The sequence below is a fragment of the Polypterus senegalus genome, chromosome 9 (assembly GCF_016835505.1).
Source record: "Polypterus senegalus isolate Bchr_013 chromosome 9, ASM1683550v1, whole genome shotgun sequence".
Taxonomy (NCBI): domain Eukaryota; kingdom Metazoa; phylum Chordata; class Cladistia; order Polypteriformes; family Polypteridae; genus Polypterus; species Polypterus senegalus.
The window spans coordinates 168,527,111-168,540,202 of NC_053162.1; the positions used below are offsets into that span (position 1 = coordinate 168,527,111).

At 43.3% G+C, this 13,092-nt stretch overlaps 1 protein-coding gene across 10 annotated transcripts in view; it reads left to right on the top strand.

The window, feature by feature from the left end:
• gramd1ba (GRAM domain containing 1Ba) overlaps positions 1–13,092 on the top strand; it is a 325,749-nt gene that overhangs the window by 289,116 nt on the left and 23,541 nt on the right. For 8 of the 10 annotated variants that reach the window (XM_039764176.1, XM_039764172.1, XM_039764180.1 and 5 more), the window contains 3 exons: positions 4,859–5,039; positions 9,983–10,172; positions 12,533–12,676. In XM_039764176.1, the coding sequence (XP_039620110.1) occupies positions 4,859–5,039; positions 9,983–10,172; positions 12,533–12,676 (515 nt within the window). The remainder of the gene's footprint in view (positions 1–4,858; positions 5,040–9,982; positions 10,173–12,532; positions 12,677–13,092) is intronic. The other 2 variants (XM_039764174.1, XM_039764175.1) reach the window with 1 other exon arrangement.

Here is a 13,092-nt window from a genome sequence, read left to right on the forward strand (position 1 = left end):
GAGTCGTGAACACCAACCTTAATTGAGGCAAGTGAGGCCTGCAGTTCTTTAGACGTTGTCCTGGGGTCTTTTGTGACCTCTCAGATGAGTCGTCTCTGTGCTCTTGGGGTAATTTTGGTCGGCCGGCCACTCCTGGGAAGGTTCACCACTGTTCCATGTTTCTGCCATTTGTGGATAATGGCTCTCACTGTGGTTCGCTGGAGTCCCAAAGCTTAGAAATGGCTTTATAACCTTTACCAGACTGATAGATCTCAATTACTTCTGTTCTCATTTGTTCCTGAATTTCTTTGGATCTTGGCATGATGTCTAGCTTTTGAGGTGCTTTTGGTCTACTTCTCTGTGTCAGGCAGCTCCTATTTAAGGGATTTCTTGATTGAAACAAGTGTGGCAGTAATCAGGCCTGGGGTGGCTACGAAATTGAACTCAGGTGTGATACACCACAGTTAGGTTAGTTTTTAACAAGGGGCAATTACTTTTTCACACAGGGCCATGTAGGTTTAGATTTTTTTTCTCCCTAAATAATAAAAAGCATCATTTAAAAACTGCATTTTGTGTTTACTTGTGTTATATTTGACTAATGGTTAAATGTGTTTGATGATAAGAAACATTTTGTGTGAGAAACATGCAAAAGAATAAGAAATCAGGAAGGGGGCAAATAGTTTTTCACACCACTATATATATATATATATATATATATATATATATATATATATATATATATATATATATATATATACACCAGTATATAACGGCACACTGCTATAATGATAACGTGCCGTGAAGACCCTTGACTTGATCATTCCTAGTCTTCCTCCTCTTTCTCTGTATATTTACCATTCATTTACTCAGACGTTGATGCACTTGCTGCTTCCTGAGCAGATCTTCTTTTCTCCACCCCAGTGGCCCGCTGCTTCTCTTCTTTCGTCGGCGTCTTTCCAAGTTAAAACTGATTAAGTTAGTGTTTGTGTTGCAATTACTTAGTACATTTTCTTTACTTGTTCACTTAAGCTGGCACTTAAGTCTTCAATCTGCCTCAAGAATGATTTAAGGTATGAGGAGGTAGGGGAAGTGACGGTGAAGGTAGTAGGGATGAGAATGACGCCCATAGGCATGTGCCACAAAGCTGCCCTGCTGACCGCTGCCGAGAGTTGATTCTACAATAAAATAAAATAAAAAGAAGAATAACCTTAGAGGTCAATCATCACCCCAAAAGCGTATAGCAGACGTCATGTAGCAAATGTGTACCAAATTACAGGTCAATAGTTTTGCGGTTTTGTGAGCTACAGGTGATTTAAACTCCTGGACAGATACAGCAGTGACGTGCGGTGAGGTTCATGGCTTTTGAGGCACCGACTCTATCAAAGTCAAATTTACAAATATATGAACCTAAAAGAGCAGCTTATTCACTGTTCAACTGGCACCGTGCTGCACATTGAACCAGCATTCTTTACACTCACATAGGTAAGGTACATATTTGGCTGGTGAGAGGGAGCGCATTTGCTCTTCACCCTCCCTGAGTTCTAAATTTGACGTTTGCAATTCCACAATTCATACTCGTTCAGTACAAATGAAACTACAGAGTGGTGTACAAAAAACAGATTTCAATTTTGACCTTAACCGAAATAATTAGTTGTTTAAAAAAGCTTTTAATTCTGATGCTTTAATCAATGAAAAACTGTTCAACAAAAGGATAACAAGAAAAACATAAGAATATTTTAAGGTCAAAATTTATTTTTTAAATATTGGATTTTTTTTTCTTACCTTTATTTGTAAATTAAGTCCATGCGCCTATCCTTCTCCACGAAATTTTCCGTCATTTTCTTGTAAAAGTCCTCCTTATTTTCCTTTACTTTTAAAAATCTTAATCTTCCATTTTGGCAGTCAGTCAGAGTAAAAAAAATAAATAAATAAACGGACCGCTGCAGTGCACTTGACTTTCTGATGTCGCTAACTTCTTGGCGTCTCTGCATAGAACAACTGCAATGAGCGCCTGTTGGGCTCACATACGCCCCCTTCAGGACGGCACGGTACTGTCTGCCTCACTCACCTCGTGCCTTTTCACTGCGTTTTTATGTCCGATCAGCAAGACTAAATATGTCACCTCCATTCATTAAAGATATTAACCACACTGTGAAAAGTCAGAGAGTTTAATAAACGTGTTTAATAAACATTATATTGGCGACATACAGAGAGACAGCAACAGGCACGCCCCAATCACCTGTATCAAGCCCGTGTGTGCGGGATAACGCAGTCTGAGGTGAGGGGAGGCTCGTTGCTTCCGCGCCTTGCGTTTCAGTCCTGTATTTTAACAAGGAAATGAGCAAATTTAGCGATTTTGACTATAAAAATTATCAAAGTTATTGGAATAATACTATCAAAGTTATTAGAATAGACCAGTGTACTCATTTTCACCTGCCGCCCCTGACCGCAAGTCCCAGAGATACAGTAATATATGGCTTAACGAAACAGATACGTTCAGAGTGAAGACTCTTTTTAGGAGGCATTTCGTTTTCAGAGGTAACCTAAAATTAAAATGGACAGAATTGAACTGTGTACGAAAATAATAACGTGCAATATAATGAACAAAAACTCAGATGTATCCTGAATGAAACAACCAACATTAAGCTTTTGAAAAAATGCATCTAGTGTTGATTGTTAGTTTTGTTTTCTTTCATTTAAAAAGTGCGTGAATAGATGACTTTTGAGTCGTTTTGCAAAACATTCCATTGCCGCTTGGAAGAGCGTCACCCGATCATTTAACGGCGTGAATTCTAGCGCAGACTTTCATTTTCTTAAACAAACCACAAGACCTAACAACGTTTTCAATAATTTCTACAATATCTTGTGATTTCAAATGATTAGACAAAACGCAATGCTTTTCTTTGAATTATCGCTGGAGACTTTGGTATAGGCTGTTGCGACTTTTTTCATTTTATTACGATATTGCGTGTGCGAATTCATTTCGATGCGGTGACTTGAGCGCAGTTTTCTCCGGACTTTTTAACTTTGTCCGATTGATTTAAGGTGTTTGTCATTTATTTAGCTGAATGTGCCAGCCCCACAGATGATGCTGCAGTGCACTTGTTTTCTTTAGCCGCAATGCGCTTAATGATCTTTAACTTCGTTTTGATCGACATGCCTTTTGTGATTCTGACGTATTAAGCAGATAAAAAATTAATAATAATAAAGACTTAAAATAGTGTCGAAATTAATCCTAATAAATGTTTTATACTCAGCTAAATATTGCCGAGAGAACATTACGAATATCAACGCGGGTAGCAATCGTAGGACGCAGTGCGTCACGCAGACGTTAAATACGCGGGAATTGCGCGTCATCTGCTGAGAAGACGCCGCACGAGCTTAGCACTTAGCAGCTGTCGGAAGTTTGCTTCGTGGTACCAAAACTTCGTAGCGAGAGGATTCATTAACTAAAGTGTTAACAGAGAGATACAAATATATGCTGCACTTTAAATCACAGGCTTATGCAGAGAACGTCTTGTGCTGGGCTCATCCAGTTTTCCTTGTGTTTGTTTTGTCACCTCGTTGCCCAGTTTCCCACCGTGAGTTTTCAGTTGTACCCCAGTTAAACTCAGTTTTGTTTTATTACACATATTAACCTGATGTGATATGAAAGGCACTATATAATAGATAGATAGATTTAAAAGGCAATAGATAGATATATAGATAGATAGATATGAAAGGCACTATATAATAGATAGATAGATGTGAAATGCACTATAATAGATAAATGTGAAAGGCATAATATAATAGATAGATATGAAAGGCACTATATAATAGATAGATAGATAGATAGATGTGAAATGCACTATATAAAAGATAGATGTGAAAGGCGCTATATAATTAATAGATAGACAAATAAAAAAATGTGAAAAGCACTATACAGTATATTGTACAGATAGTGACCACTAGAGGGTGCCAGAGAATGCCCAGCCCCAGACACATGTCCCACTAAATTACAGATGTTTTATTTTTTACAGCTTCCTTCCACAGAGGTTCCAGAAGTGTAATAAACACACATCTTTCCAAGCTGTCTTGTTTCTTTTCTCCTCCTGTCCACCTCCCAGGCCGGCTTTGTCCACTTCCACCCGACTGTGGCTCACCTGGATGAAAGTTGGCACAGGAGTACTATCAGCGCTAGGGCATAGCCCGATGGAAGTACTTCCAGGTCAAGCGGATGTCCCATAAAGCTGGGATTAGGAATCCCCGTAGCACCCCCTGGCAGCCCCCACTGAAGCCCACAATGGCTGTTGTTGATGACTACAACATCCAGTGTGCCTTGCAGGTATCTGTACAGGTACAACCACCATAGGGAGGCTGCTTCCTATTGTGTCGAGGGAGCTTGTGGTCCTGCCAGGTTGTCTCCCCATGTTCTTCCATTATACTGTCCTCTTGGCCAGGTATTGTTCCTGAGTCCAACCTGGTTGGGATGCCTGCTTGCCCACTGTCACATTGGCATCTTCTGCCTGTCTTCACCCTGTTTCTTGTGGCATCCTTGGGCTGGCCTCTTTTCCAAATAAGGAAACATACTCCGTCCTGGCCAGGATGTCTGCCCATGTGCACCGTTCCATCACTATATTTATTATATTTATTCCCACATACTGTCTAGATATATACATCATATCACATCTTTATGTAGGGCCATTACACTAATTTGTCATCTAGTTGTCCAGTTTCCCAACAGGATCAGCTGAGCTCCACTCGGTTGCATTTTATAAAGATAAGAATCCACTGGAGCGCACCTCCCATACCCCTTTCCCCACCCATCCTCAGCCATCGCCATTGCCATCTTCACCCGCGTACTCGGGCTGTCCTCGGAGCCGATAACCTTGACATACAGATGCTGTCCCTCTCGCTGGTGCAGGTACTGTGAGGAGATCCCTGCCGAAGAAAACGAGGTCAACGACAACTCTTCCAAGAGTAGCATTGAGGTCAAGCCGGATGTCAGCCCGCAGCTCCCTAAGAAGTCCATCACCAACAGCACGCTGGCGTCCACCGGCAGCAGTGAAGCCCCCGCTTCTGTGAGTATTTGGGGTCTCTAGTTCTCAACATACTCGCGTCACATGCCTCCATATAGTGCCAGTTTTGTCTCAGTGAGCTGCACTTTGTGTTGTACTCGTAGTTGCTGACAGGTTTGGGGGCTCACTTGAGGTCACCCCTCACCCCAGCTAAGGTGGGTATGATATTAAAGGTTCAGTCCGAAAACCATAGGTTTTGATCAGCCTGTCTTTTATGTGGCACCTTTCTCGGTACTGCCATCTTCATGTGCTAGTAACTGGGCATCAGACTGGGACACCATTGTCCGGGACTGTGTAGGCCGACTCGCGGGCAACTCATTCTTTGTGAACCACTCCTTCACATGAATCATATGAACCAATTTGCTAGAACCAACAAAGCGCTTCATGGGAGCTCAACAGGAGAGCTTAAGGTCATGCGTGTCCTGTGTGGTGTCCTCAGCGTCTTTGCCAGATGTTTGAAGCCTGAATCACAAGTCTCAGCTCGCATCACTTATCATTGTTACGACTTCACATGGTATCAAAATCAGTGTGCGAAAACTCTATCACTGATGACTCATCATGTACTACAGTAACCACGCATTTATATGAGAACCCGTCTAAGATGGGAGGAAGTGTAAATAATCAATGTAGACCTCGGTGTATATATTATGTAATGCGTATGTCTCTGTTATGTGCCATTTGGTGTGGGATTGGTAAAAGTGGTGTCAATTTTTGTGGTACACCATTTGTTGTAATGACAAATGCAATGCTTTATATTGCTAAAAAATGTTTGTGATGCGTTATCTGTTGGAATGACAAATGCAATGCATTTTATTACTTAAAAATGTTTGTGATGCGCCATCTGTTGGAATGACAAATGCAATGCATTTTAGTACTAAAAATGTTTGTGGGGCACCATCTGTTGGAATGACAAATGCAATGCATTTTAGTACTTAAAATGTTTGTGGGGCACCATCTGTTGGAATGATAAATACAATGCATTTTAGTACTTAAAAATGTTTGTGATGCGCCATCTGTTGGAATGACAGAGATTTATCAACTGGATGGACACAGAGACAGCTGCACACAGTATATGTACATTATATACATACATATATATGTATATACTGGTCAAAAAAATGAACAAACCCTTTTTAATGAGAGTATAGCATCAAGTCAATTAAACTTCTCGGCTATTGATCTGGTCAGTTAAGTAGCAGAAGGGGTTGTTAATCAGTTTCAGCTGCTTTGGTGTTAATGAAATTAACTAGAGGGGCAACATTGATAGGACCCCCAAAACAGGAATGGTTTAACAGGTGGAGGCCACTGACATTCCCCCCCCCCCAATCTGTTTTTTCACTCATTTTCCATTTGGCTACAGTCAGTGTCACTACTGGTAGCATGAGACAATACCTGGACCTTACAGAGGTTGGTTGAACAGGTAGTCCAACTTCTCCAGGATGGTAGGCAGATCAATATGTGCCTTTGGTAGAAGGTTTTTCTGTGTCTCCCAGCACAGTCTCAAGGGCATGGAGGAGACTCCAAGAGACAGGCGGTTACTTTAGGAGAGCTGGACAGGGCTGTAGAAGGTCCTTAACCCATCAGCAGGACTGACCGGTATCTGCTCCTTTGGGCAAAGATGAATAGGATGAGCTCTGCCAGAGCCTACAAAATGACCTCAAGCAGGCCACTGGTGTGAGTGTCTCTGACCAAAAAATCAGAAACAGACTTCATGAGGGTGGCCTGATGGCCCGACGTCCTCTAGTGGGCCCTGTACACACTGGCGTGCCCGGCTCCATGGGGCTCGATTGGCATTTGCCATAGAATACCAGAATTGGCAGGTCCACCACTGGCGCCCTGTGCTTCTCACAGATGAGAGCAGGTTGACCCTGAGCACATGTGACAGACGTGAAAGGGTCTGGAGAAACCGTGGAGAACGTTATGCTGCCTGTAACATCGTTCAACATGACTGGTTTGGTGGTGGATCAGTGATGGTCTGGAGAGGCATATCCGTGGAGGGACACACAGACCTCTACAGGTTAGACAACATCACCTTGACTGCCTTTAGGTATCGGGATGAAATACTTGGACCCATTGTCATACCCTGTGCTGGTGCAGTGGGTCATGGGTTCCTCCTGGTGCACGACAATGCCCGGCCTCATGTGGCGAGATATGCAGACATTCCCTGGAGGATGAAGGAGTTGACACCATTGACTGGCCTCCCCGCTCACTGGCCTGACCTCAATCCAGTAGAAAACCTCTGGGTGGGACGTTATGTTTGGGTCCATCCGACGCCCCAGACTGTCCAGGAGCTCCCACAGGACACCATCACAGGACACCATCAGTGGTCTCATTAGGAGCATTTTTTTGTAATCTGATATTTATTAATTAAATGAAAAGGAATTCAGCAAAAGAAATCCAACAATAATAACTGATATTTGGGCTATATAATAACAAAAAATAAAATACTCTCCCACCCCACACTACCCCACCTAAGATGGCTATTTAAACAGAAACATAATAGGAGTGATAAAAGTACCTTATATATGTCTGTCATTATATAGTGCCTTTCATACTTTAAAAGTTTTCTTTTTCATTATATGTTGTCATTGGGATGAACCTCTTCATTTTTCCATATTGGTTGAACGGATTAGTTTTTCTCAAGAGGAAAGTAATTACCAAAGAGGGTCTTCTATGTTAATGTCCGAGAGCCTGCAGACCCATGTGGCATTTGGCACCTGTCAGACTCGGGGTGATTGTGTGATGGTCCGCTTTACAGTGTTAAGCCAGAATGACTCACGGGGCAGGACTGTGCTGCCATCTACTGGATAAATAACATCATGCTGAGAAAAGCTATGAGTATTTCTCTGAGTTTTGCCACGCCATGTGAAATCATCAATATTCCTGAAGGGGGTGGAGCCTTCCACTACGATACAGGTGGATCTTACGCATGTGCTTGAAACATCTACAAGTGGAAATGAAAGACGCTGACGATATCCTGTAGGAAGGACACATGTGGGCTTTATCACCCCCGTTGAGCTCCACTCAGTCACATCACTTATGGTCATGAATCGGTCCAAATGATTCAAAAAAAAAAGAACAAATCACCCGTCACTACTCTAGTGGATTGTGTATGTGCTGGGGTTTTAGTGAGTTTTCCCTCAGTTTTGTGTTTACAGGCTTTTTCATATATATTTTTTTAAGGATTTTGACTTGTGATTTGTGCATCAGCACGTGGTTACTTTGGTTTGCCTTTGCTTTTTTCTGCATTTTGCCATCTTTTACTTTTGTTAATAAATCTTAATTTTATAAGAATTCCTTGTGGGAGCTGCAGCAGTTGGAGGTGCACAGTCCCCCACCCCAGTTGAGACATTTATCAGGAGATTTAACTTGAAGGCTGTTTGAGGCCTAGTTTGACCATAAGCAGGCCATTTTCCTGGGTCAGTCTTGCCTTGAGTGAGATCTGGTTTGTGGGCACTTTAGGAGCCCTCACCCCTTTGCTATTTTGTGGAGCCAGAGTAACTGTACTCTGGAGATGTGTAGGTGGGGTTCATGCTACGCTTGTTCAGAATTTTCTTCTAGTGTTTTGTATTTTATTCTGCTTTGTTGTCACTTGGTCTATTTTGATGCTTTGTATATCCTGTGTTTATCTTTTTTCGCAGATGTTATTTGTATTTAATGTTGTATATGCCCTGTTGTTCTTTCTGAATTTCTGTTAAGTGCTTTGAGTGTTGGAAAGGTGCTATATAACTAAAATGAATTATTATTATTTTATTATTACATTTTAAATTGATAAAAATTTTTGGACAGCAATAGATTTCAATGAGTATGGCAGGCAGTACCACCTAGTGGTTACACTGTTGCACACTTATAAGGCAAGCCAGCTGTTGCCTTGTGACCCCGAACGAGTTGCTTATCCTGCCAGAGCAAACTTTGTACGAATATGGACATAATAGTTTGGTGTGCCGGTGCTACGTCTAAGTCATGCAAATCAATGACGTGACTTGTCATCAGGAGATGCTGTGATTTCTCCTTAATTACTTTCTATAATGGTATGGAAACTGCTGCTTTTCATTCCAACCAGTTCCTCAATTGCAGGCTGATTCCTGCTGTTCTTTGTTGTACTGTAAGTGGTGCGCTTCCCCTCTGTTGAGTCACTTATTTAATTACAGACATTTTCATGAAGTGGAAGCTCTTTTCTGACTTGTAATTTTTCCTGTGCCACCTCCGTCCATACTTTTGCTGGCACTCATTTTCCATTGGCTGTGTTTTTTTATTGTTATTTTTTTTGCAGCAGCAGAAGTAGAGGAGTTGCTTTATTATTCACTTAATCAAGCACCTTTCATAGTGAATACTTTAGGCCTTGTGAAAGTGAAGTCTTTGAATTACGTTATGTAAAGTAAAGATTGAATGATTGAGTTTTAAGGGTGGAAAAAAATGAAGGTGGGCTTTCTGGTACTGCCATGCTGAGAACTATTTAATTGGAAACAGGATCATTCATATGGGTGGCGCCTCATATCAAGGAGACCGGGGGAGTATCTGGAATTGGCCTGTTCTCCTCCTGTCCATGTTGGCTTCCTTCTGGTACTCCAGATTCCTACCATAGTCCAAAAGCGTGCAGGTTAGGTGGACTGGTGATGCTCCATTGGCCCCAAAGTGTGTGTGTGTGTGTGTGTGTCATGCGTGTGTGTTCACCCTGCGATGGGCTGGCACCCTGTACAGGTATTATTACTGCCATGCACCCATGCTTTCTTAGATAGGCTCCAGTTTCCCTGCTCTGGATAAGTGGGTTTAGTAAATGGATGGGCAGGAGTGAGCTTCAGGACTCAGGTGCAGCAGTCAGCAGGGGGCGCCACACCTACTTCCTTCCTAACCCCCAGCCTTAAGTGAGACTGACGTCTTTATGTAAAGCACACACTTGAGATTTCAGCACCATTTCATCTCATACCACTCTCTCCTCTGGTCAGTTTGACGGTGTGCCAGTCGAGGAGGATGGGGAGTGCCAACTCGATGGAGTGCTCATTCCACCCCTGATCATCAATGAGAAAGAAAAAATCATTGACAACAACATTCCTGTCAGCACCCCATCACTGGATTTCAACGACAACGAAGACATCCCCACCGAGCTGAGCGACTCATCGGAGACCCACGATGAAGGTGAGTGGCTTCTGGGAAATTCTGACCAGTTGATGGCACCATTCTGTGACAGTGCCCAAGGAGGTGGGCGGGTTGGAGGGCACTTTGGGATTTTAGTGCCTTGTCTTCAAAACTGTAACTTGGCTGGATTGCAAACTTGTGGCAGCCATACTTCAAACTGAGAGGCAGTCGTTAGGTGCCAACTCTGTGCCTTCTGGGTGTAAATGACCAATACTTGGCAGTTATTAAGTAAAAGGGTATTGCCCATCACTGTGCCAGTCTTATGCAAATTAACACAATGTTGCTGCCTTTTTTGTAACCCCTAACTTTTCCTTGGCATGTAGTAAAAAACTAAAACCCACTGTGGGATGGGGTGGGGACTGATATGGATGGGGTCAGATGGCAGAACACAATTTCCATATTTAGCAATCCTGCATCATGGCCACACATGTGATGGGGCAGAGTCCAGCTGCATGATGGGGACAGATGACGGTGGGGTCTCCTGTATTCAGTAATCATTCCCCTCCTGTGGAATTTAGGAAGTGGGGGTGGGGGTCTGGCGGTGCATGATGCCCTATAGGGTGGAGACTCATGTGGGTCGGGTTTGATATCAGACATCTCCGGTGTTCAGTAAAGTTCTTCTTGCTGCAGAATTTGGGGTAGTGATTGCAATAATGTGGGTTGGGTACCCTGTGTTCAGGCGTCATCCCCTGGCTACTGATCTTGAGATGGTGCGGGGAACAATATAGCTGCAGTTGGATGTCAGACCCCTTCGCCATGGGTTGGGGCAGAGTCTGCTGCATGATGGAAGAAACAGTGTGGACTGATGAGGGTGGGGTCTCTGCATTTAGTAGTCATTCCCTTACTGTTGAGTCTGGGAAGGGGGATGGGAGTCCCCTGCATAATTTTGGACTGTGTGGAGACTGATGTGGGTGGGGTTTTATGTCAGACCTCTTCTGTGTTCAGCAACCATCACCTTGCTGCAGAATGTGGGATGGGCTGGAGACTAATGTGGGTGGGGTCTCCTGTATTCAGTAGTCATTCCCTTTCTGTGGAATATGGGTGGGGCGGAGCCACTGCATGATGCAGGTTTAGGTGGAGAGTGATGTGGGCGGGGTCTGATGTCAGACCTCTCCTGTGTTCAGTAATCATCTCCTTGATTCTGAACATGAGATGGGATGGGGACCAATATAAAGTAGGCGTAGTTGGAGGTCAGACCCCTCCCATATCCAGTCGTCTTCCCCTCGCTGTGGAACATGGGATGGGCTGAAGTCTGCTGCTTGTTGCAAGGTTGGATGGAGACTGATGTGGGTGGGGTCAGATGTCAGACCTCCCTCATATTTAGTACTCACTCCCTTATTGTAGACTGTGGAATCGTTTGAGGACTAATGTGGATGGGGTCTCCTGTATTCAGTAGTCATTCCCTTTCTGTTGAATGTGGCATCGGGCAGAGTCTGACGCAGGCTGAGGTGGAGACTGATGTGGGCGAAGTTTGTTGTCAGACCTCTCCTGTATTCAGCAGTCCTTTCTTCCCCAAAGAACATGGGATGGGACAGAGTCAGCTGTGTGATACGAGATAGGTTGAATGTGGGCGGAGTCATCTGTCGGACCCTAACTTCCCTGTGTGATATCTGGGTGTTAACGTATAACAGACTTCTGACATCCGATGTGTATTTGTTAATCATGTTGCTAATAATTATGTTCTTTATTTATTCCATTCCCTTCTAATTATATCATTAATTTATGTATCAGCTTTCAAGGTATATCGCGTCGCCGGCTACAGAAATACGGTGTATCTGTACAGAGGCAGTACCATGAAGTCAGTGCAGTTCTAGTCTGAGGTCAGTGTAAGTGGTTACGCTTAGGGCTTAGTGTGGTTAGGGTGTAGAGTTGGCACTGAAAGGTAACACCTGGACCTCTCCCAGATCTGATGTGCTCCATCCTGCAGTGAGGATCCCCTCTGTGATGAAGCAGCCTATAGGGGAACAAAAACTGAAATCATTAACAGACATCAGCTTCTTCCAGAAGAATCCCCAGCTGTGTTTTAAGCTTTCAAGTTGTTTGGACACTGAGAAGGTAGGAGAGTCCGTGTCATGGAGGGTGCAGCAGAGCCTAAGAACATAACAAAGTATGACAAGTCTGACAAATGTGAGGGGACCATCTGGTCATGTCCTGCACACTGGGGGAGCTCATAGCTAAGATCTCTACATGTCCCATCTGGAAACCTTTAACAGGGCTCAGGGTTTCTGCTTCAATCCCATCACTTGCTGGTTTGTCCAGAGACTCTAATGAGGCTTTCTTATGAGTTAGAGCTTCCTGACTTCATCCTTAACTGCACTCGCCAGCCTTATCTAATGAAGTACCCCACCCTTACCCAACAGGAGAGGTCCAGGCCTTTTACGATGACCTCAACGGCCGGCAGTACATCAACGAGGTCTTCAAATTCAGCGTGGACAAGATGTATGACCTGCTCTTCACCGAGTCCCAGTTCCTAAGGGAGTTCCTGGAGCAGAGGAGGTTTTCAGGTTTGGTTCACATTTTATTTATCTATTTAGTTAAGTTTGATCGATTCATTTATTTTGAAGTACAAATGTCCTTACAGCAAGGAACAAGCTCACTCCTTAGTGCAGATTGCTGTTTCATACCGGCCTGCACCTTCTACCCAGTAGATGGTGCTCTTGAGACGTGTTTGAACTAAGAATGGCTCCTGGAATGACAGATAAACTGGTGACACATCCTGAGAAATGAAGTGAAGTCCTTTAGACTTTACAGAAGTGTCTGTTCATGGGTCCTAATATAGTGACACACACAGGAACATAACCAGTGACATCTTTAGATGACAGCTTACTACGCTACCTGAAATTACCTGTTATGTAGTGCATTAGTCTATTATATAGTGCCTTTCTTATCTATCTATCTATCTATCTATCTATCTATCTAT